This window comes from Macaca mulatta, chromosome 2 (assembly GCF_049350105.2).
Source record: "Macaca mulatta isolate MMU2019108-1 chromosome 2, T2T-MMU8v2.0, whole genome shotgun sequence".
NCBI classification, from domain to species: domain Eukaryota; kingdom Metazoa; phylum Chordata; class Mammalia; order Primates; family Cercopithecidae; genus Macaca; species Macaca mulatta.
Genome location: NC_133407.1, coordinates 171,794,347 through 171,820,624, shown reverse-complemented (window position 1 = coordinate 171,820,624; position 26,278 = coordinate 171,794,347). Strand labels below are relative to the sequence as shown.

Here is a 26,278-nt window from a genome sequence, read left to right as displayed (position 1 = left end):
TTTCCCTTGCTCAGGTAATCTATGAACACATATTGAATGACATACTTAATAAACATTTTATCAACATTTTTAAATAGTTTTGACTTCTAAAAGACTGTGGCCAGGCACGGTGGTTCACGCCTGTAATCCCAGCACTTTGGGAGATCGAGGTTGGCAGATCGCTTGAGACCAGACAGACAACACAGGGAGACCCTGTCCCTACAAAAACTAGCTGGGCGTGGTGGCATGCACTGGTAGTTCCAGTTGCTCAGGAGGTGAATGTGGAAGAATCATTTGAGCCCTGGAGGCAGAGGATGCAGTGAGCCAAGATTGCGCCACAGCACTCCAGCCTGGGCGACAGAGTGAGATCTGTCTCAAAAACAAAACAAACAAACAAACAAACAAAAAGATTATACCTTCCACTTGACTCAATTTAATGAAACCTAGAAAACCTCTCTTGAGTCCCTGCCAAATGCCACACACTGTGTAGCATAAATATTAAGACATCACAGTGGTCCTCCGGTTTTAGCCAACCAGCCAAACCTACTGAATCTTTTCTCCTAGAGGAAAGGAAATATAGATGCTTCTAGATCAAAAGGAACACATATAAATGTTTACAACGTTTTTTCTAATGTCCAAATGTTTTTCTGAGTAGCTGAGTGACTGTTCACCCAGGGTTTTAGACATTTCCCTTCTCCTATCGACAGCTTTAACTAGAGCCAACACACTAAAATTCTAAAAAGTCATGGAAACCTCTGAAGGGCCACTTATCTTCCCACATCTCTCCCATATTGCCCCATCTCACAAAGGTATGCAATTAGTAAAGAGAAGAACTGGGTGAAAGGGTTGGAAGGATTGTTCAAATCCACCACTATGACTGAAAAACAACTCCAACTAGCCAATGGATTGTTTCTCCTCCCTAAAGGAAGGTATCATGTTCACTCAACTCTCCTGTCTGGATTCCTGGTTCTTCCATTATTCTTTTGTTTAAAAAGAAAAAAATCCTAACATCTGATTTTTTTTTTTTTTTTTTTTTTTTTTGAGGCAGAGTCTTGCTCTGTTACCAGACTGGAGTGCAGTGGTGTGATCTTGGCTCACTGCAACCTCTGCCTCCGGGGTTCAAGCGATTCTCCTTCTTCAGCCTTCCGAGTAGCTTGGATTATAGGCACATGCCACCATGCCCAGCTAATTTTTGTAGTTTTAGTAGAGACGGGGGTTTCACGATGTTGGCCAGGCTGGTCTCAAACTCCTGACCTGGTGATCAGCCTGCCTCGGCCTCCCAAAGTGCTGGGATTACAGGCATGAGCCACCACACCCGACCAACATTTGATATTTCTAAGAATTCTATTTTGTATATTATTTAACTAGGTTCTAGAAGACTACCCAGTTTTTCACTAGATCCTAAACTCACAATACTTTTTTTAAAATTTCACATCAACTTACATTTTCTTATCACCAAACTGACAGAACTATTAAAAAAAAAAAAAAAACCACACACACACACACACACACACACACACACACACACACACACAGAGTAAAACCAGGAATTAGATATGTATCTAATTCCTAAAGATTTAGATTCACAGTCTACTCTCAACTTCAACTTCTTAGCCAAGCCACTAAAGAGAAATTTGTAATTTTATTTCTCCTATTCACTCACCAACTATATTAAATGATGCAATAAAGCTACTAAAATTTGGAGCAGGCCTCCACGTTCTCTGCATTGTGCCAGAAAAACAGCTTCTACTCTTTCCTCCAGCTTCCAGGCCTCTATCCGGATTAGTGGCAGAAGCATAAAGTAATTTCTAAAGGTATTTCCATTTTCACTTTGCAATTGCTTGGAAGCATATATTGCTTAATAAGCAGGGAAACTGAGGCTGGTATTTCTGCTTAGAAAGACACGAGATTGACAAAATTAAAGCAATCTGAAATTCTTTGTCTTACAAGCAACATCTTTCTATTAATTTATGAGATATATGGCTTGATAACAGTGATTTTAAAAAAAGAATATATGTAGCTTCATGGGTATGTATAAATCTTTTGTTCTGAAATACCATGAATAAGGAACATGGCAAAAAAAGGCAACACATCCCAGAGTCTAAGCATATCATTGTCAGCATGACAGGCAGGGGGATCTTAGGGGACTCATATTTCCACATTTTATTTTCTAGAAAGAAAGAAAGAAAAGAAAGAGAGAGAGAGAGAGACAGAAAAGAAAAGGAAAAAGAAAAGAGAAAAGAAGGAAGAAAGAAAGGCTTGAGTCATGACACTTTTTAAAAATCCCTACCTATACCTAATCAGAATCTACAGGAGATAGGATAAATAAAAGAAAATTGTAGATAATAGAATCATAAATATTTTAGGGACTTTTGCAAATCACTTTGCATATGCATTTTTAAAATGTCAAATGTATTGTTTATACTTATACAATATGTATTAAATATTGAAAAGGATTTAGAAAGAGACTTTCATGTATTAAAAAAATTCATCATTGGGCTTTGAAGATAATGTTTATTTAATAAAAACACCCAAGTTTTTCTTTGCCCAAAGCATTTTAAAGTAATGAAGAGAAAGTGGGTCTTCCCATGAGCACATTTGTAGGGACAGTAAGCTAGAAGGGGGGAGTTTGCAAAATATTTCTTAGAGTCATCAATTTAAACCCATCTGGAGAAGCAATCAGTAATTCTATAATAAAACACTGGCTCTACAACATACCACTATAATACCCCATGTGGGATCCATTTTTTGTAACGTACTTAACATACATAGTATTGTTCAAGACCAAATTTGAATACATGCTAATTGTTTCACACGAGAAGAGGCAGACAGGGATATCTGTCTGTATCTATCTAAACAGATAGATTATATAAATTATAGTCACAGGTATGGGTGATATAGATACGAATGCAGATATAGATACATACCAACTTAAAAATGTAAATAAGTTTAAGGTGGGAATAGACAAATTAATAAAGATTAATTTCATAAGTAGGATGTTGTACTACCTTCCGACTCTCCTATTATGTTGAATCCAGGGTAAATTATTGGTCAGTCAGACAGATGTCCTAAGCTAGCTTTTCAGGTGAACAAGGCTGTGTCAGAGAGAGTTACTCCCTCCAATCCTGGGATCCAGCAACAGTAAAAATGATCTGCGGTGCTGCTTCCCATGACACTGGCTCATGAGTTTTGCCTTTGACCCTTTAGTCTTAGCTGCAAGCTCTATTCATACCGACCACATCTTGTCTGAGCCCTACAAAAACCACAACCTGGAAACCTGCCCAGATACACCCTTGACTGCTGCCAACGACTACCACAACTCTAACCACAATCCAACCCTTTGGTACAGCACCACTTCATACCAAATACAAGTTGATCTACGTCTCTTTTTGTCTTTCTACAAGTTAATCTATATCTAATCAGTTTCAAAGTAAATCTTGTAAGACCACTCCACTCCCACATCCTTCCATCCCCATTTCCCAGAGGAAAACAGCATTAATCTTAGTGTTGTTCTTTTCTAACACTTAGGCTTTTTCCTGCTGTTAACAAAAATCAGATGGCATTATATATATATATATATATAGTCATCTGATTTATATATATGTATATATAGTCATCTGATTTATATATGTATAGTTAACTGATTTATATATGTATATGTATATTCATCTGATTTCTATATATGCATATATATTCATCTGATTTATATATATGTGTATATATACACACACACATATAGCTTTACAACTTGCTCTTTTCACTTACAACTTATCATTCAGGTCAGTTTATATAGATTTACCTCATTCTCATATTATTTGATTGTATGAACATATCGTAGTCTACCTAACCATGACCCTACTGATGGTAATACAGGTTTCAACACTGTGTTATCACAAACAAAGATGCAGCAAATATCTCTGACATATAACTTTAAGTACTGTTGCCCTCATTTCTTTATAAGACAGTTTTTTAGAAGTGAAATTGTTGAATCATAGGGGATCCTTTAAATAAATGCTGTCAAATTATTAAGACCAATTTTAGACTTCGCTTTCCTTATCTTAACTTTTTCCTTGGTAGATTCAAACCCAGTCAATCAAAGTCTATGGAAATTTCCTTTGTAATATCATCCTGCCATTTATTCCTGACCTGATATCCCCTTGGCTATATTTTTAAGCCTTTTTTATACCCTAACATTCTTAGACACTGACTTTAGCTTCGGAGCTGGTTTTAGATATCCTTTCTACACATTATTGCCATAGTAATCTTCTCAAACCTTGCCTTATGCATATCACAGCTTTGTAATTTTCCATGGGTCCCTAATGCCTAAAAAATGAACCTTAACTATGCATTCAAGATCCCTCACAATCAGACTACAATCTTTTCTCATCTTGTCCTAAAATTTAAGAGAGAATGAGAGACAGAGACTTACCATGATCCTCACATTCTTAGGCACTTGCACATGCCTTAAATATTTAATCCTTACATCAGTTTCAGAGTTTTATGATATTTTTATTATATAGAAACTGATGGGTTGGGGAAGAAATTTGCTTCCCATCACACAGCTGTAGCATCTAGAGTTGCGGTTTGTATAGTATATCTGACTGTTAAGGTCATGTACTTAACTATCACACCATATTTCAACTCGATTTGGTAAATATTTATTCAACATATACTACATGTGAAGTACTTTATTAAGTGCTACAGATGATTAAGAATGTGAAACGATGGCACACAATTGACACTTAATAATGGTGCCTGCTTCACCAGCAGCAGCTCTTTCCAGGTAGCTATACTTTATGCCATGTGACTCTGCCCCTGTCAATAGCTGGTGAAAATAAAGGTAGGCACCTGTTCTCATTGTCGATTGCAGTGTAACAGACACCCCACAACTCAGCGGCTTAAAACAATGATGATATTTATGCTGCTCCAACTCTGCAATTTAGCTAAGGCTCAGAGAGAACATCTTGTCTCTGCTTCACTCAGCATCAGCTGGGGACACGAAAAGGAAAGGACTAGGAATCATCTGAAACCTTACTCACTTGTCTGGAGGTTAGTACTTGCTGTCAGCTGGGTCCTCAGCAGGGGCTGTCACCAGGAACACCTCACATAGTGACCCTATGTAGTCTTTCCTCTTCCTCATGACTCAGGACCTAGGTTCCAAGGGCCAGCTTCTCTGAAGGGCCAGGAAGAAGGTGTTTACCTTTTAGAACTTAGCCTTGAAAAGCACATAGCATAGCATCACCTCCACTAGTATTTACAGGCCCATCCAGATCCAAGGGGAGAAATGTAGACCCCACCTCATGATGGAGGGCTGCCAATGTCACATGGTGGGATGAGCCAGTGGGGTCATTTTTGGAATACAATCTGCCACAGTACCTACAGACATGCCAATGACCTTTCAGAGAAAGATAATCCAACAACCAAATTCTTCTTCAAGTGATATGACTTAAGAACAATTGACAGAATAAAACAGCTGCTGGAGAGACTAATCTGAAAGGACAAATTGCAGAAAGAGAAGAAAGTGGCCATGATGAAGCATGTGTTCACTGAAGTTATGAGCCAAATGGAAGTCAGGAATAAGAAGCCCTGATTCACCTTTAAGTCCCCAACAGAGCACAGTGTCAAATGCATGGTACGTGCTCACAGTTGTCATATGAAGAAATTCATGAATGCTGGAAAGAGGGAAAACAAAAGGAAAGGTAAGTTTGGAAAGGGAAGATGAGATTCTACAGAGATACGTTAAGTTTGAGAATCCAGTTGTAGCTCCTCACTGACGTGTCTAACAAGCAATTAGGGAAGCAGATCTGTAGCTCAGACGAGAGAGCAAGCGTTAGGGACAGGGCTTAGGAAGCCATGATCAAGGGAAGCTTTGGCTTTGAATGAGATTCCCAAATAATCTTGTATTAGTCCATTTTCATATGCTATAAAGAACAACCGGAGCCTGGGCAATGTATAAAGGAAAAAGATTTAATTGACTCACAGTTCCACATGGCCAAGGAGGCCTCAGGGACTCTACAATCAAGGCAGAAGGTGAAGGGGAAGCAAGGCATGTCTTACATGGCGACAGGAGGTGAGGGGGACTGCCAAACACTTTGAAACCATCAGACCTCATGAAAACTTACTCACTATCAGGAGCACAGCATAAGGGAACCACCCCCGTGATCCAATCACCTCCCACCAGGTCCCTCCCTTGACACACGGAGATGACAATTCGAGATGAGATTTGGGTGGGACACAGAGCCAAACCATATCAAATCTACATTATTCAGGTGGAATAATGAAGTGGTTAACATTATAGGCTTTGAATCTGAGAACCTGGATTTAGTGTCTATAATACCTGCTTCACCACTCACTGTGAGTTTTCTTAGGTTTAGTTGTTTAATATCTCTGTACCTCAGTATCCTGTCATAACACTGTTATAGTAATGAAACTACCTCAGCGGGCTGTGTGTGAAGGGGTATAATGCCTGCAAAGTGCTTAGAACACAGTCTGCATAGAGTAAGAAATCAGTGCACATTGGTTATCTAACTGTTATCAGTTTTTTAAAAATATCTAAAGTTTAGGAACGAACAGAGGAAGAGCCAGAGAATACCGGCAGGAAGTTCTTATGCAACCTTGTACAATATTCCTTATAAAAGTTTGAAGTTACATTCATTCCTGAGTTGCCTAACATCAAACAGTTGTTGATCTATTAATAAAGAAGGGGTGGCATGGAGAAGAGTGTGTTCTATATCAATCTCTCTCAAAGTCGTGTTCTTTGGGGTGCATAGTAATTTGTGTTGTGCCAAAAAAAAGAAAGTGTGTGCTGTACTCAAATAAATTTGAGAAATGCTGGATTAAACAAAATTAAGTAGATGTTTCCTCAGAGCCTATACTAAATGCATATACTAATATGTCCCATGGCTTGCTAAGGAGGGGCTATAGAATGTATAATTTTCAAAACTCCTCTTAGTTTTTTATGGGATCATTCTGTTAAACTGACATTCTGTGGGACACAATTTCTCAAAGCTAATCAAGGTTAGTGTTAAGCTTACTACAGAAGATTGTTTTGGGAAACTTCTTCAAAACACATATTACTGAACCTGGTCGAGCACGGTGGTTCACACCTGTAATTTCAGGACTTTGGAAGGCCAAGGCAGGTGGATAACTTGAAGCCAGGAGTTTGAGACCAGCCTGGTCAACATGGCGAAATCTCGTCTCTACTACAAATACAAAAATTAGCCGGGCGTGGTGATGCACACCTGTAATCTCAGCTACTTGGGAAGCTGTGGCATGAGAATCACTTGAACCTGGGAGGTGGAGGTTGCAGTAAGCTGAGATCATCCCACTGCACTCCAGCCTGGGTGACAGAGGGAGACTCTGTCTCAAAAATAACAACAACAACAACAACAACAACAACAAAAACACATATTACTGAACCTACCAACACAGATTCTGATTCAGAAAGTCTGGAGTGAGGTTAAGGTACCTGTACTTTTATTTTTATTTATGTATTTGTTTGCATGTTTGTTTTAGAGACAGGGTCTCGCTATATTGCCCAGGCTGGTTGCAAACTCCTGGGCTCAAGCAATCTTCCCACCTTTACCTCCTGAGAAGCTGGGACTGTAGGCACCTGCCACCACTCCTAGCCAGGAACCAGTATGTTTAAAAAGTTCCTCAGTATGCTCTTGCCTCTGGCAACCCAGAAGAGGAATTTGACCCTGCCCATGATCCCTCTTTCCCTTTCCAAGCTGTTCTCAGGAAAGCAGCTCTACAAGAATGATAGCAAATCCAATAATATATCTTGGTTGATTTCCCAGAAATTCATCAAACATGCACAGCATGGAAGTTACTTATATACCTATTATACTTTCAGAACCCTTCAGACAGTCAATGTGGATGAAGGCTAATAATTTGATTACCATAAAAATATAACTAGGAAAAAATAGTTGTAGGCTTTACATATAAAGAAATTTGAACTACAGCCCCATAGAATTAGTGACAATCTGAATTTCCAACGGAACTTTGAGGCTGAGTCAGTTTAGAATATTTTTTAAAACTTGCTTAGAATTAATATCTAACAAAATGAGGATAGTTGTGTTTTCTGTATTACCTGTTTAAAATTTAATGTAAGAATAGACTCTGAGATTTTCTTGAAGCGCAGTTAGTGCTGAGCATATACTGACCTAAGAACAGATATATTTCTAAATCTAATTTAGGAGAACCATTTTGGAAATAAGACAATTTTTTCTTGTGAACATTCTATCTAGGAAGAATTCAGCAGAATGAATATTCATCATTTAACATATTCCTATTTTTATAGTCTGCTTCAAAACTTTTATAGTAAAAATAAGATAAAAGTATAGCATCACTTCCAGATTTCTCTACACACTCAAGCAATTTTTCATTTTATATGTCTGGCAGGATGGGTTTTGATTGTGGTCACCCTCTTTGTCTCTTCCATTACCCCTGATACTGAGAGGGTGGGAGTGAGGATAAATTAGCGTATGAGAGGCCACCCACACTGAGCTCTTCCAGACTGAAACAAACAAACAAACAAACAAAAACATTAAAGAGTCAGAAAAACAAAATGTAACACATGTTCCTAGATTGGATCCTATAAAGAATATTATTGGGATAATTAACTAACTTGAATGGAGTTTGTGAATTTAATGTTAGTATCAATGACAATTTCCTGATTTTGATTCTCGTGTATTGGTTATCTGAAAAATGCCCTTATTTGAAGGGTTACACATTATGCAAGAGTGATGGGCTCTCTGTTCACAATTTACTATCAAGCAGTTCCAGAAAAAAATGCTCTTTGTGCTATTTTGCAGCTTTTGACATCTGAAGTTATTTTAAAATTAACATTATCTTTAGCATTTTAAAAAGATAAAATTGATTTTATGGCCTGTGAGTTTATCATTGATTTTCTCAGGTTCTCTGGGAAAACTGTATCATCTGCAAATAGTTTTATTTCTTCTTTTCCATTTCCTATGAATCGATTTTTTTTCTTTTTTAATTTGTGTTGGTTATAATCTCTAGGAAAAAAAAATTCAATAGATGCAGAGAGTAAGCATCCTTACCTTTTTCTAATCTCAGTGGAAATACCTCGAGTATTTTCTGATTAAACATAACACTGGGTTTAGGACCGAGGTATAGAAAAATATGCATCATCATTTCTTGGCCTTACGGCTAAGATCAAGTGTAGAAAATATGCCTCAATTTCTATTTTCTTGAGTGTTTTTATCAGGCATAGGCATTGAGTTTTGTTAAAAGCCCCCCCGCTTTTTTTTTTTTCTTGTCAAGTGTGGTGGCTCATGCCTGTAATTCCAGCACTTTGGGAGGCTGAGGCAGGAAAATTGCTTGAGACCAGGAGTTTAAGACCTACCTAGGCAACATAGTGAGGCCCCGTTTCTAAAAAATCAAAATAAAAATATTAGCCAGATAGAGTGGCACATGCCTGTAGTCCTACCTGCTTGGAAGACTGACGCAGAAGAATGCTTGAGCCCAGGAGGTTGAGGCTGCAGTGAGCTATGACTACATCACTGCATTCCAGTCTGAGTGACAGTGAGACCCTGTCTCCAAAAAAATGTGTTTAATAAAATAAAATTAAAAGAATTTTAAAAAGCTTTTTCCCCATCTGAGGATAATATATGATTATTCTTCTTATATCTACTAATATAGTATTTAAATTAATAGATTTCCTCATATTGAATCATCTTTGCATTCCAGAAATAAATCCTACTTGGTCATGGTATATTTTATTAATATGGTGTTGGATTCTGTTTTCTAATATTTACTCTAGCATTTTTGCATTGATATTGGATAATTTCTTGTAATCTTATTTACACATTAGAATCATTTTCCTCCATACCATTTTTAGGAGAACAGTTTCCATGAAAGGGAGCTTGGTGATAACAGAAGGGATAAAGAGACAATCTAATGCAGAAATAGAAAGACCTGACTTAGGGCCACATAGATTAAGGGGAGGTTGCTGACCCCTCCCTTACTGACTAGGTGACCTTAGAGAAGGTATTCCTCCTCTTCTGCCCTCAATTTTCTTGTCTATCAATTAGAAGAACCTACCTTAAAAGACTGTGTGAGAATAAAATGACAAGATGTCGGTACAGATTTCAGTACAATGCCTGACACACTGTAAGCCCACGCAAACACTGGTATACTGCATTTTATTAGAAAGAACGATTTTTCTTCTACTGCTTCTCACATTATAATAATGTGGCATAAAGACATAAGTGGACAGATATCTCATAGTTTCATCAGGAGGCAGATAGTCTCCAATACCATTTTGTCATGATTACCAGGCCACAGAGGAGTTTAGGCAACTAACCTAGGGAGCTAGGTTTGTATTTTTTCTCTTCTTTTGTAGTTACTCCATTCCAGACTAGAAGTTTGAATTTATAATTTTATTTAATTAATTTTATTTATTTATTTTTGAGACGGAGTCTCACTCTGTCGCCCAGGCTGCAGTGCAGTGGCGTGATCTTCGTTCACTGCAACCTCTGCCTCCCAGGTTAAAGCGATTCTCCTGCCTCGCCTCCTGAGTAGCTGGAACTACAAGAGCCCGCCACCGCACCCGGCTAATTCTTAGCTGTATTTTTGGTAGAGATGGGGTTCGAATTTAAACGGTGAGCTTTTCATGGTTATTGAGTAGGAGTAGGAGGAGGGGGGAACTGTAAAGGAATGAAAAAGGAAGAGAAAACTTCTTGAACCCCTCCTACATGCCAGGAACTAATTTAGATATATCTGCAGTTATACGTGAGGAAAGCTGGAAGGTTGCATCAGGGTTATAGAACTCAAGAACCACCTTGACAGGTGAATGGGTATGGGCATTGTCTCTCTATCCAACAGTTGAGGTCAACTTTTGTTCTTTTCTTCTCACTCATAACCTCTTCAAATAGAATAAAGAGATGCATTTTCTCTGGGTTAGGCTCTCAGTTACTCTAGCTCTAAGTGCTCTGAACACCAGGAAATCACTCTGTACAGGGTGTCAGCTGGGCTTCTAGGACCCCTGCGTGTGGAGGAGTTAAGGAGAGTAACCATTTATCAATACATTTATCCACAACATTTTTATTATGAATGTGTTTATTCTGCAACTCTTTATTAAGACTGCAGAGGTGGAAATGCTATCTATCACTGTAAGACTGATAGACCTAGAGCATTGTAGGAATGTCCTGGAAAAAGAAATTGGCCTGAAGATGTTGGCATTTGTGCGGAACCTAGAAAGTCGGAGTTAGAAAGCAAAGCAAAGCTTGTGGGAGACAGCACAGTACATGTATTCAGGAACAGACTCGCACATATCTAGGTCTGCATTTTGTCTTCCTATCTTTCTTACTATTGACTTTGGACAAGTTCTTTATTTTTCTGAGCTTTAATTGTATTTCTGTAAATTTAGGGAAAAGTACCTTATATATGGGGTTATAGTGAACGTTAAAGGAGATAACGTAGGTAAAACATTTAGCACAGTGCCTGACTTATAATCGCTCAAATATAATGGCCATTATTATTATCTGGTCTTTAGTAGTATTCAGTTCTTGCCTCTGTCAACAATCTTTTCCTTAGACTTTAAGCTTCTGCTTCTTTTTATTTAAAGACTATTTTTTGGTTCACAGCAAAATTGAGATGAAGGTACAGAGATTTCTCATATACCCCCATCCTCACACAAACATGGCCTCTTCCCTTATTAACATCCCCAAGGGTAGTATGTGTGTTACAACTGGTAAACCGGTGAACTTATATTGATGCATTGCCATCACACAAAATCCATAGTTTACATTAGGGTTCACTATTGTACATTCTATAGGTTTAGACATATATAATAACCAATATCCACTATTACAGTATCTTACAGAGTATTTTCACTGCCTAAAAATCTTCTGTGAAGCTTCTTTTTAAAAAAAAAAAAAAAAAACAGCTTTTATTGAGATATAATTCACATACCATATAATTCACCTATTTAAAGTTTACAATTCAATGGTTTTTAATATATTCAAAGAGTCATCCATAATCTAATTTTAGAATATTTTCCTCACTCTCAAAAGAAAATCCACATCCATTAGCAGCACTCTCTATTCCTCTTTCATCTCTTCCCTACATCCACTTCTAGGTAACCACAAATCTATTTTCTGTCTCTATAGATTTACCTATTCTGAACAGTTCATATAAATGTAATCATGTAATATGTGATCTTTTGTGACTAGCTTCTTTCATTTAGCATGTTTTCAAAGTTCATCCATGTTGAAGCATTGTGTCAGTACTTTGTTCCTTTGTATTACTGAATGACATTCCATCGTATAGACATATCACACTTTATCCATTCACTTTTGAAAGACATCTGAGTTGTTTCCATTTTTTGCTATTACAAATAATGACACCATGAACATTTACATACGAGTTTCTGTGAGAACATATGTTTTCTTTTTTTTTTTTTTTTGAGATGGAGTCTCCCTGTGTCTCCCAGGCTGGAGTGCAGTGGCGTGATCTCGGCTCGCTGCAAGCTCCTCCTCCCGGGTTCACGCCATTCTCCCGCCTCAGCCTCCCAAGTAGCTGGGACTACAGGCGCCCGCCACCACGCCCGGCTAGTTTTTTTTTTTTTTTTTTTTTTTTGTATTTTTTTAGTAGAGACGGCATTTCACCATGTTAGCCAGGATAGTCTCGATCTCCTGACCTCGTGATCCACCCGCCTCGGCCTCCCAAAGTGCTGGGATTACAGGCTTGAGCCACCGCGCCCGGCCTTCTTTGGGGTATATACATAGGAGTGGAATTTCTGGATATTATGACAGCCTGTCAACCTTTAGAGGAACTGGCAGATTGTGAGCCAAAGAGGCATTTTGTGTTTCCACAAACACCCTATGAGTGCTCCAGTTTCTCCATTCTCTCCAATACTTGTTACAATCTGTCTTTTTTATTATAGCCATCCTAGTGGGTATGAAATGGTATCATATTGTGGTATTGATGTGCCTTTCCCAAATGGCTAAAGATGTTCGGCATATCTCCTTTGGAGCAATGTCTAAAATCCTTTGGGTATTTTGATTTTTTTATTAGACAGCGTCTCGCTCTGTTGCCGAGTCTGGAGCTCAGTAGCATGATCATACCTCACTGCAGCTCCTGACTCCTGGGCTCAAGCCATCCTCCTGCCTCAGCCTCCAAGTAGCTGGGAACACAGACACATGGCACCATCCCTGGCTAATTTTTTAAAATCTTTGGTAGAGACAGGATCTCTCTATGTTGCCCAAGCTGGTCTCGAAATCCTGGGCTCAAGTGATCCTCCTGCCTCAGCCTCCCAAAGTGTTGGGATTACAGGAGTGAGCCACCATACTTTGCCAAGTATTTTGAATTTTAAGAGTTTTACACATACTCTAGCTACAAGTCCCTTATCAGATATATAATTTACAAACATTTTCTTCTGCTCTGTGGGCTCTCATTTCACTCTTTTGATGGTATTGCTTATAACACAAAAGTTTTTAAAGCTTCTTTTAAGTATAACTTATGGAAGTTTATATTTCAGCAGTTATCTCCTAAATAATATTCATGCTGGTAGACTTTCAGTGGAAGACTTGGCCTTGTTCTTCATGGACAAAAATGTGGCCCTCAGTATGTAAAAATCCTCTAATTATAACCTTCCCGTCACATAGCTGTTGACCTACATTGGCATCTACCCTTACCTGCTTTCACTACCCATTCTCTTGAAATAAAAAGAGCTTATTCTGGTCAATACCAACACTCCAGCTGGGTTCTTGACCTCATCCTCTCTCTATTCTCCCAGGACATTCCTCTGTCACTTAATCTCTCTGTTTCCTAGATCTTTAACATCTCTCTCAGCCTGTGAGACAGTTTGCCTTACTCCTTCCCATTTTGGAAAAAAAAAAAAAAAAACTTGTCTTGATCTGCATCCTCCAACTATACATCTCTAGTCTTGTTCTCTACCCTGCACTTCACTTGGATGCCCTACAGATATATTTCAATTCAACACGTCCAGAATTAAATTCCCCTCCTCACCCCACATCCGTTCTACTTCCAGTATTTCCGTTTGTAGATAATGGCACCATCATCCATCACTTACCCAAATCAAACCCTCTCTCCCCTGTACCCACCTTCTAGAATCAATAAATCATGTTGGCTTGATGCGTTTTACCTCCCAGGTATATCATACAGTCTGCATCTCACTATTGTACATAAATGCCTTTAGTTTAGTTTCTTAGCATCTCTCCCCTGAATTATTGTATAGACCTCTAACTTATCTTTATTATTGTATAGACCTCTAACTTATCTTTCTACCTCCAATTCTGCCACCATTAAGGTTCATTCTCCTTAATATGCCAAGAGCAACATAAACAAAACCTGGTATGTTTTAGCATTTGAATAGGAGATGGTGATTGTCACCTCATTAGGTAATGTACATCACTGGTTATATGACTTTTGATAACTCATCTTCAGTCTCTGGCTCCTCATTTGTTAAATAAAAAAAAAATGACAGCACTTAGTCTTAGAGACATTGTGAGAATCGAGTGGGACAATATTTGGCATACTAGGTGTACAACAAATGGGGGCCCTTACTTATATGACAGTGGGACCAGGTCATCTCCTGGGGCTCCCCTGTGTCTACAGAGAATATTAGATATGTCAGCTGCAGGAAGCCAGACTTAAAGTCAGGAACTCTTTGGGAAGCTCTTGAGAACAAGGACACTGGTTTCTTTCCCTATAACTTGGGATTTGTAAAAATTAGAAGAAATAATAAAGACAAAGTACCTAACAGGGTGGCTGGTAAATAATAAGCATGGGATGAAAAATAGAAAATAAGCAGCAACATGGCCAAGAAGAAATAACTATGCTAAGAAACTGGTTCCTCTTTTGGTTTAAGCATTGTCCATTACTCGTTTGCCAGAATTTGTCTATTCTAGACAAAAGTGTGCTTTTGTTGTTAGTGGTGCTGCTGGTGGTGAAGTTCTGTTGTTTTACAGGGAAGATAGCAGTGAAATAACAGGGTGATCCAAGACGTCTGTTTTTCAACTCTAGCAGCAGTTAGTTTTCCCGGATGTTCAAAATCTGTGTTCAACAGATGAAGTTCTATTGACCTTGAGTGTTCAGAGATCAGTTCAGCTTTCCAATCATGGTACCTCTTTTTTCTTGCTGTGTGCAGGCTGGCACTGATCTCAGTTTATCCTTTGAGATTCAGCAGAAGATCCCAATGGAGGAGGATGATACCCAGAGAGAGGTGCCCAAGGAAGATGGAGTTGGTGATGTGCAACATTTCGGTGAGAACTTTATTGTCAGAGGTTTTCAGTACCTATTTACAAGTTCTTACTCCATCATACATATTGAGAATGAGCTGGCATTTTCAAGTAAAAACCCAGGAGTCCAGCAATCACTGGGGAAGAAAGCCTGAGGTTGGCAATTCTTACCCAGAACTCTGGTCACCTGCTTGTTCACAGGTCACCGTATCTTACTTCACTGAAGACATATACTGAGGTTTTATTTAAGCCAGATGCTGAAGGATGGGAAGACCCAAGCAGCTGGTGTGGAGGTCTTTCCCAGTGACTCATCAGTCACTCAGAAATCAAAGCCTGCACAAGAAAGGGTGGGATGGGATGCATAGAGAAAGACACCAAGCCTTTAGACTCTAGCAGAGCAGCTGATATTGACATCTCTAAGCAGGGAGGAGGCTCCAACACAACTACTCCCAATTCACAGGGTTTGCGGTTCTGGTTGAAATCTTTGCAAAGGTTTCCTCTGGCACTCAAACAGAATAAATAGGCTTATACAGTGTATATATTCCTCATTATTTTTTATTATGCCTCAGATGATCAAGTAACCAGACAGCTGAGGGATAAGCTTGGTTACCTAGTTTCAGCCAATCTCATTAGTATTTCCTTCTGACCAGCTGACCAGCTCTGTATTGCAAAGTCTTCTTGTGTTAAGGGAGGGCGATTCCAAACCAGATTTAATTTTTCATTTACTCATCGTGCTAAGTTCTAGACACAAGAAGTTAAAATAGAAAAATCAGTGTTAGGGCTCTCCAGAGAAACAGAACCAATAGAACACACACACACACACACACACACACACACACACACACAGAGAGAGAGAGAGAGAGAGAGAGAGACAAAGAGAGATTTTAAGGAATTATCTTACTAAGTTGCTCTATTGTGGGGCTGGCTGGGAATTCTGCAATCAGTTGGGAATGTATATCTTGAGCAGACACGGAAAATAAAACAGAAACATTGCAATATGATGATGTGAAATACTTTGACATCTAACCAAAACCAGTCATGGAGTTGGAGAAAGCTTTCTGGAGAGGGTGATTTCTGAAGCAACTATTGCTCAGTGAATTGTGGTTATGAAGAAAGAGATAAATGAATGTGACTCATGTGAATAACTGCAGGCAGTTTACTGTGACTGGAACGCTCCCTCCTTGCAGGAAGAGGAGGAAGGAATTGGCAAGCTATTAGGTGGGGAAATAACCTGGAGAAACCAGGTGACATTTTTTGTTTGTTTGTTTATTTGTTTTCGTGCTAATCTGAAGATTCCAGATTTATTTTATCCTAAAGGCTTTGAGAAGTTATTGAAGAATTCTAAGCATTGGAGTGATGAGATTAGAGTTTTGGTAAAGACCAATTTATGTAATTATTTAACAAATATTTAATAGTGTCTTTGAGGTATGAAGTTCTGTTAGAGGCACTGGAAATATGACAATGAACAAGACAGAAAGATCCTGGTCCTCATACAGCTTAGAATTGTGTGCGGGAGATTAGGGGAAAAAAGATTAATAAAAGAACTTAAAATTTTAAGTACTGTTATTGAGGCTTGATTTAGGAGCTTATTACAATTCCAATATACTCCCATCCCATCTCACCTGGCCATCACATCCTGCTATAAGTGGAAGATTTAAATACTGAGTATTACTCAGCAACTGCCCTATACCCCATCCCATCTCATGGCCAAATGCACAGTCTTGGATTTGATACTTCTAGACCCTCTTTCCAAAATGTGGATCTTAGCTTTTTCTTTAGGCTCTGCATCTTCCATTTCCTTGGGAGAGCCTTACTTCCTGCACACCCAATGTCCCTTTAGCCCTGGGACTAATGAGGTTCCATCTTCTCTTGACTTGTTCCTGGCCCTCTCTAAAAGTGGGGAAATACCAGGTAGTAAATGAAGGCAAGGGGATGAAGAGTACTATTGACAGATGTTTAAGAGGTAAAAATTATACGATTTGGCAATGGATTGGTAATAGGGGTTGAGGAAGAATTGAGGGATTGAAGAAGTTTTCCAGTAAGGGAGTTGGATGACTGGATCTAAGAGGGTGTCCTTTACTTAACTGTAGACTACAATTAAGAAGTAGGGCTTGGGCACGCCTGTAATTCCAACACTTTGGGAGGCTGAGGTGGGCAAATCACTTAAGGTCAGAAGTTCAATATCAACCTGGCCAACATGGAGAAACCCCATCTCTACTAAAAATACAAACATTTGCCGGGCATGGCGGTACGTGCCTGTAGTCCCAGCTACTTGGGAGGCTGAGGCAGGGGGAATCATTTGAACCTAGGAGGTGGAGGTTGCAGTGAGCCGAGATTGTGCCGCTGCACTCCAGCCTAGGCAACAGAGTGAAACTCCGTCGCAAAAAAAAAAGAAAAAAAAAAAAAAAAAAGGAGGGCTGAGGGGTGCATGTGAGGGAAGGTGATAATGATGTAATGATTAGGACGTGTTAAGTCTGCTCTGCCCAAGGGATACTCCTGTGTAGGTAAACAGTATGTGACCCTCATCTTCCCCCATGTACATTCCTAAACCTTCCTTCCTTCTTGTACTGAGGATTGTGGAAGTTGGAATGAAAAACAAAGGACTGATATTTCCAGTAGGATCAAAGCATTCAACAAAGTAATTGAGAATCTATCATAAAATGCTAATAGCCCATGAGAGATAAAACTTTCTTTTGAGAACTAATTACCAGTGAATTATTCATCAAGGGTAATGTTGCCTCCCGCCACTAGGGACCCTTCATAATTGCCTCTGTAAGGAATTTTCCACCTGGATAGTCACTTTGATAACTTCTGCAGGACACAACTAGCTTTTGCAACAGGAAAACAATAAACCACATCAGAGCTTGTCTTGATTACATTGCTCATCAATGCTCCGCAGACTAGAGGAGTAAAAAGCATAAGTGCTTTGGTGCTTTGACTCCCCCAACCAGCACTCCAGTTGTTGAGGGATCTCAGACCTTATCTGGGGTTTTTGTTGAAGAAACAGAGGAACAGCCCCAGAAAGCTCTGCCAACAGGCTTGGGGTGTGGGGAGAAAAATACTCCCTTTAGACATACACAGTCATGCACTGCATAATGTTTCAATCAGTGATGGACAACATGTACAACAGTGGTCCTGTAAGATTATAATGGAGCTGAAAAATGTCTTATTATCTGGTGACATGGGTATGGTAGCACAACACCTTACCTTTTCTGTGTTGAGATGTTTAGATACACAAATATTTACTATTATATTACAGTTGCCTACATTATTCAGTATAGTAGCATTCTATATAGGTTTGGAATAGGCTACACCATTCTTATGGCTATGCCATATAGACTGGGTGGGTGTGTAGTAGACTATGCCACCTAGCTTTGTGTAAGTGGACTCTATGATGTTTGCACAATGACAAAATTACCTAACAACGCATTTCTCAGAACATAGCCCTAGCCTCAAGCAATGCGTGACTTTCCTCTTGTGAATTGATGGGTTGCTAAGCCTTTTATAAAGCTAACTTTAATATTAACATTGAAGATACAGTGAATCCATATACTCATGTTAAATTTCTGGAGATTTCTTTCTTTTTTTTTTTTTTGAGATAGGGTCTCACTCTATTGCCTAGGCTGGAATGCAGTGATGGAATCATAGCTCACTGCAGCCTTGAATTCTTGGGCTTAGTTGATCCTCCTGCCTTAGTCTCCAGAGTAAGGAGTATAGGCCCATGACACCATGTCTGGATAATTGAAAAAAATTTTTTTTTTAGAGAAGGGATTTTGCTATGTTGCCTAGGCTGGTCTCAAACTCCTGGGCTCAAATGATCCTTCCACCTTGGCCTCCCAAAGCGCTGGGATTCCAGGCATGAGCCACTGTGCCAGGCCAAAGTTCTGAAAATTCTTATGTCAAGTTCGTAAATATAATACTAATACCTTAGGAATCAACCTCTGGAAATCATCAATAAGAGAATGACCTTTTAAATAGAGCTTCTTTTGTTTTCCATTTGAATAGCACAGCAAGTGAATTTTGATCATCTTCTTTAGGAATATTTGTAACTCAGAAATTCTTGGTTCTTGTCATTATGCAAAATAGACACTAGCACATGTATTTTATAGCAGTGCAATTCACAATTGCCAAGATGTGGAACCAACCTAAGTGCCTATCAACTAATGAGTGGATAAAGAAAATGTGGTATAGATACACCATGGAATACTATTCAGCCATTAAACGGCATGAAATAATGTCTTTTCCAGCAACTTAGATGGAGCTGGAGGCCATTATTCTAAGTGAAATAACAGGAGTGGAAAACCGAAAACCATATGTTCTCACTTATAAGTGGGAGTTAAGCTATGGGTACACAAAGGCATACAGAGTGACATAACGGACTTTAGAGACTCAAAGGGAGAAGGTGGGGGGCGGGGCTAGGGATACAAAACTACACATTAGGTAAATGTACACTACCTGCATGATGGGTGCACTAAAATATCAAAATTCATCACTATATTATTCATTTGTGTAACAAAAAACTACTTGTACTAAAAAGCTATTGAAATTTTAAAAATTTAAAAAGAAATTCTTGGTTCTTGAGGATAGTCATAAATTCAAATGAGACTAAAATAACCATACTAAGATGAAGCAGGCGGATCCCTTTAGCCTAGGAGCTTAAGACCAGCCTGGACAATGTAGCGAGACCCCATCTCTACAAAGAATTTTTAAAATATGGGTGTGGTGGCATGCACTTGTGGTCCTAGTTACTTGGGAGGCTGAGGCACGAGGATGGCTTGAGTCCAGGTTTCACGTTACAATCACCTATAATTACCCCACTATACTCCAGCCTGGGCAACAGAACAAGACCTTGTCTTTAAAGTAAATACATAAATAAAGGAACTATGCTAGTCATAACATCACCATCTGTATCTCAGAAATAAATGCTTCAAACAACCATTTAGAATTTATTGAGCACTAACATAAATCTCCAGTCAGAGTTGAGTGCTATAAAATAATGTTTTTGGCCAGGTGCAGTGGCTCACGCCTGTAATCCCAGCACTTTGAGAGGCCGAGGTGGGCGGATCACGAGGTCAGGAGATCGAGACCAGCCTGGCTAACATGGTGAAACCCCATCTCTACTAAAAATACAAAAAATTAGCCGGGCATGGTGGTGGGCACCTGTAGTCCCAGCTACTCAGGAGGCTGAGGCAGGAGAATGGCATGAACCTGGGAGGTGGAGCTTGCAGTGAGCAGAGATCACGCCACTGCACTCCAGCCTGGGTGACAGAGCGAGACTCTGTCTCAAAAAAATAAAAAAGAGTTGTACTAGTGTTCTTCGCGATTCTCCTGAGAAAAGCAATGAAATTGTCCCCAGCAAGTGGAACATTAAAAATGGTCAGGCAAGTAGCTCTGAGTCCCTGCAGACACAGCCAGTTAATTGGAATATTGTCACTGAATTTCTGGTCCATCAGTGACCCAACACCCAAAGGGGCCTGTTCATGTGTATTTCTGTGAGCATTTTAGGATCTGTAACTACAGAGTTATGTTAACTCTGAAAAAGAAAAAGGGCAGTCTGGAGTGGACGGAGAGATTTAATATGTTAATTGTGACCCTAATGAATACGCAGTTGAGCAGCCTTGACTGGCAACTGACACCTTGTTTAATACAGGAAGTAGAGTGGGGCTTTATTAGAGTCTTTAAATGTCATGGTTGGAGCTCATATTTCTTTTTCACCCTATGCCTATACAATCATGTTGTTCCACTTCCTACACAGCCCCTGGCTCTTCCTGTTGTCCAGCAGCAAGGAGCCAGTGCAAGTTCAGAGTAAGGAAATGACATAATGAAAATGGTATTCAATGCGAAGCCTAAAATTCAAAGCCCCATCTTTCCCCTTTCCTCAAATCTGGCCCCAGCACCCTAGATCTTATCTCCTACTCCTCCCTCCCCAGCTCAGGCGGCTGTATTACTCACTCTTTCCCAAACTTGCCTTGGCTTTACTGTCCTCCTGCATTGTTCGTGGTCTTTCCTCCGCCTAGAAGGCCTCCCAACCCTTTTTTTTTTCAATATGAAACTCACATATGGTGTCTTCCCTGGTGGACTCACTGGACACAGATACCCCTTTACCTGAGCTCTTCTGTATCATTGTTTTTTAGCATATATTACATTATCACATTACAGTTATATGCTAGGCAGTATACAACAGAGTAGGTGTTTCGTAAATTTGCCTTTGTTTTAACATTTCTTGTGTTCTGAATCCTGGCCCCCGCTCTCAGTTGTCAGAATTCTCCCATGTGCTGAAGTCTGTGTATCTCTGACACATCAATTTAGACATCTATCCCTGCCCAAGGTGGCATTCTCCCTCTCCCTCTCGCTCTCTCTCTATATATAATATATTTAAATATAGTTATGTTATATGTAAAGATCATAGGTAGTACATATGATATATGATATATACATAAATTAATATACATAAAGATTATATATTATAATAATCCTTATGTATAATTATCTTTATACATAATATAATTATCTTTATGTATAACATTAAGGACAAATTTGAAATCAAGGTATGGTATAACTGGAGGGATGATGAAAGTTCAGATGAAAGGAAGAACAAAGAAAACCAATAGAAGAGAAGCTGAGTTCTCTTCAGTATCAAGGAATACTGCTGATAAGGTGTTGGGTTTTTTTTTTTTTCCATGATAAGTAGGTAAGATACAGAGAAACTCCTTGTTTTAAGCCCTCTATGCAGGCAAAGTAGACCAATTCAGGGTCCTCAAGTGATAAGAAAAGTGAGCCAGATAACACATCTAGGATAGGTTAAAAGACACACACACACACACACACCATCCTTTTCCTGCCTGATTGCAATAGAAACTCACAGAAAAGACTGGGGGTAGGGCAGAAAGAGAACATTTGATGCAGAAATTAATCAGATGTTCCAAATAGATTTAGATTTTTTCTCCTAATTAGAGAACCTACCTTGTAATTGTTTAAAGATAAAGCAGCACATGGGGATAATCATTAAACCTGAGGAGACAAAAATTAGGTATTTGCCTTTTTATGCCCCTGTGAGGTTAAAGTGATTCCCACTTTAGTTTTGGTTAACTTTCTGGTATTAATTTGAATAATATGCTATTTATACTTTATATATTTAAATATATATTAGAGAATGTATAGTAAAAACCAAGTATTCAATAAGGTTATTGGCATAAAAATACATCAACATTTTAAAAAGGAGAGGAAAACAAAGTCTTTATTACCGTTACACAAAAATTTAATGGTAAGCTTGACTCTGGGCTTCCTGGCAACAAGGATACAAAGAGAAACACTGGGTTACACAGTTCCCCTTAACAACAGTTGCAGATCCAACGTGAAAATAGATGAGATGCTTTTTCTAAGAAATGAAAGTACATTCATTTTTTTAGAGAGAAAACTTATCCAAGTCCTAAATTCTAAAAAGAGTGTGTAATTTGGAACTGAACTTATATAGGACAGTCAGTATACAACACAATGGTCAACATCATTATCAATAGTTCCAGAAAGGCAAATGTGGTTGGAAACTACTCTGCTGGGTGTTCTTTTTGTGCTATTTATCCCCTGTGCAAGGAATGGTACCTACATTAACACACTGGCTCATAAAATATGAGTTTGGCCAGGCGCAGTGGCTCATGCCTGTAATCCCAGCACTCTGAGAGGCCAAGGTGGGCAGATCACCTGATGTCAAGAGTTCGAGACCAGCCTGACCAACATGGTGAAACCCCATCTCTACTAAAAATACAAAATTAGCCGGGCGTGGTGGCCCATGCCTGTAATCCCAGCTACTCCAGAGGCTGAGGCAGGAGAATCGCTTGAACCCAGGAGGCAGAGGTTGTAGTGAGCCAAGATCACGCCATTGCACTCCAGCCTGGGCAACAAGAGCAACACTCCATCCCCCCGCCCCCCCAGAAAAAAGAGTTCTTACTTTTCAGAATAGAGGTTTGCTTCTCAATGAAGGTAAATAATGCACTCAAATTACTTGGCTAGTGTATTAGTCCGTTCTCACACTCCTGTAAAGAAATACCTGAGACTAGGTAATTTATAAAGGAAAGAGGTTTAATTGACTCACAGTTTCGCATTGCTGGGGAGGCCTCAGGAAACTTACAATCATGGCAAGGGCAAAGGAGAAGCAGACACTTTCTTCACAGGGCAGCAGGACAGAATGAATGCAAGCAGGGGGAATGCCAGACACTTACAAAACCATCAGATCTCATGAGAACTCACTATCATGAGAACAGCATGGGGGAAACTGCCCCCAAGATCCAATTACCTCCACCTGGTCCCACCCTTGACACTTGGGGATTATGAGAATTACAATTCCAGGTGAGATTTCGGTTGAGACACAGAGCCAAACTATATTAGCTAGCAAAGGGGCTGAATCCGGGCTCAAAACCCAGTTCTGCCTGACTTCACAGTCAATGATTTTTCCACTGCACTCTGCAAGTAGAAATTTCTTGATTCATTAAATCATCATAATATTAAAGTGAACTTCAGCAAAATCAATTGTTCCATGAACTAAACTGCAGTGAGATTGAAATGAGTTAATAGCTACAAAGATTTGTTAGGCTATCATTGCAGAGAAAGGAGCAAATATACAGATTCAGGACACAAAAAGTTAATCAAATCCAACCAATCTTTTCTAATAAAAGGGAACAATAGCAAAAATAATTCCAAATGGAATAACATCGAAATTCATAATATCACTGTATGTGTTTCAAAGTGAGCAGGTATGTACAAACCTACTGTTTCTCAGAAAGAAACATTTAATAGAGACTTATGAACAGAAGCCATGTCCCCAGTGGCTGCGAAAAAACATGGTGCATCTCCATGCTGTCACCCCCAGAGTCAAGACACATAAACTAAAGGAAAAGAATGTGTGGGAGAATTGAAGTCGACCCCTCAGGGAGAGGCAAGAATGCTATGTGAATCTTCCTATGGGCAGGATTTATGGTCAAGGTTGTTTTGACGCAAGGGCAGGATTTAAGGTAACAGTAGATAAAGTACAAATCTTCGAGTAATTCCCAGAACTCGGGTTAATCAGAAGTCAACATGTAATCTTCCATGGAATTAGAGTAAAAAGAAAAAACAAGTCAGCATGGCAGATGAGCATCCAAGAGAGTTGCTTTAGCCTCCACACTGTGCAACACTTTAAAGTTCCCCACCTGAGAGGGTGAAGGATAAAGGAAACTAAGATCAGGGACTGTAATCACTACAGATCCTGGAGAGGCAAACAAGAAAGGTCTGCTGTTTAGTTTACAACACAAATATCTCTAGTGATAAGGAATGGCAGAGGGGGAGGCAGGACTCTGGTCTGTGATTAAATAGAAAACTTAATTATAAAGAACCCAGGAAATAGCAAAAAGTAGAAAGACTTTCTTTCTTTCTTTCTTTCTTTCTTTCTTTCTTTCTTTCTTTCTTTCTTTCTTTCTTTCTTTCTTTCTTTCTTTCTCTTTCCTTTTTCTTTCTTTTTTCTTTCTTTTTCTTTCTTTTCTTTCTTTCCTTCCTTCCTCCCTCTTCTGTTCTTTCTTTCTTTCCCTTTCTTTCTTTTTTTTTTTTTTTTTGAGACGGAGTCTCGCTCTGTCGCCCAGACTGGAGTGCAGTGGCCAGATCTCAGCTCACTGCAAGCTCCGCCTCCCGGGTTTACGCTATTCTCCTGCCTCAGCCTCCCGAGTAGCTGGGACTACAGGCGCCAGCCACCTCGCCCAGCTAGTTTTTTGTATTTTTTTTTAGTAGAGACGGGGTTTCACCGTGTTAGCCAGGATGGTCTCGATCTCCTGACCTCGTGATCCGCCCGTCTCGGCCTCCCAAAGTGCTGGGATTACAGGCTTGAGCCACCGCGCCCGGCCTCTTTCCCTTTCTTTCTTTCTTCCTCTTTCTTTCCTTCTCTTTCTTTCTTTCTTTTCTTCTTTCTTTTCTTTCTTTCTTTTATTTTTCTTTTCCTTCCTTCCTCTATTTCGTTCTCTTTCTTTCTCTACCTCTCCCCCTCCCTCCCTTCCACCTCTCCCTCCCTCCCTGCCTCCCACCTCTCCCTCCCTCCCTCCCTTCCTTCCTTCTCTCTTTCTTTCCTTTCTTTCTCTCTCTCTCTCTTTCTTTTTTCTTTCTTTCTTTCTTTCTTTCTTTCTTTCTTTCTTTCTTTCTTTCTTTCTTTCTTTCTCTCTCTCTCTCTCTCTCTCTCTCTCTCTCTCTCTTTCTTTCTTTCTTTCCATCATCATAACTAAAAGAAAGTCTGGTAATACAATAATAACGATAACAGTTGTACTTTATTGAGTGCTTTCTATAGATGTTGGGGTCTGCATTTGCATTTGTCTGGTTTTTTTGTTTGTTTATTTGTTTGTTTTTTATTTTTGAGACAAGGTCTCACTCTGCCACCCAGGCTGGAGTGCAGTGGTGCGATCATGGCTCACTGCAGCCTTGAATTCTCAGGTGATTCTCCTACCTCAGCCTCTCGAGTAGCTGGGACTACAGATGGTGCACCACCATGCGGGGCTAATATTTTTGTATTTTTAGTAGAGACAGGGTTTTGCCATGTTGGCCAGGCTGCTCTGGAACTTCTAGTCTCAAGCGGTCCTGCTACCTTGGCTCCCGAGGTGCTGGGATTACAGGCGTGAGCCACTGAGCCTGGACTGAATTTATCTAATTTACACTTGCACCTTCAGGGTGGTCTCGTCTATCTTCAGGCTGCTATGGCCTTATGAAAGCTACTGAAAACCACTGTAACTCATCAGGAATGGGAAACTTTGCTGGATTTGGTCACTTGAAAAAGTCACATTCAATGAATACTTTTCGAGTCCCTTCCATGTATAAGTCTTGGAGTATGATTCATACAAATATGAATAAAATGACTCCCTTTGCCTTCTAGGAGCTTGGCTATAATGAGACAGAGATGCCAGCAGATAAAACAAGGCAGTGAAGGGAGGCCAGTGAGGATTACTTTTTGTCTAGTAATTAGGAATTATTCATTATACAGACATGTCCTCTAGTAACATTCATACTTAGGAAAGAGGTAGAAGGTAGCATTAAAGACAATGAACTCAAGAATGAGTGCTCAA

The 26,278-nt window shown here is 39.5% G+C and overlaps 1 protein-coding gene and 1 long non-coding RNA gene across 18 annotated transcripts in view; one reads left to right on the top strand and one right to left on the bottom strand.

Annotated features, from left to right (window-relative positions):
• The window catches only part of PHLDB2 (pleckstrin homology like domain family B member 2), a 239,895-nt gene that overhangs the window by 95,717 nt on the left and 117,900 nt on the right, over positions 1-26,278 (top strand). For all 17 annotated transcript variants that reach the window (XM_077994246.1, XM_077994245.1, XM_077994260.1 and 14 more), the window contains one exon: positions 15,119-15,233. In XM_077994246.1, the coding sequence (XP_077850372.1) occupies positions 15,167-15,233 (67 nt within the window). In that variant the 5' untranslated portion in view covers positions 15,119-15,166. The remainder of the gene's footprint in view (positions 1-15,118; positions 15,234-26,278) is intronic.
• Positions 1-26,278, bottom strand: part of LOC114676432 (uncharacterized) — a 69,953-nt gene that overhangs the window by 39,299 nt on the left and 4,376 nt on the right. The window lies entirely within an intron of this gene.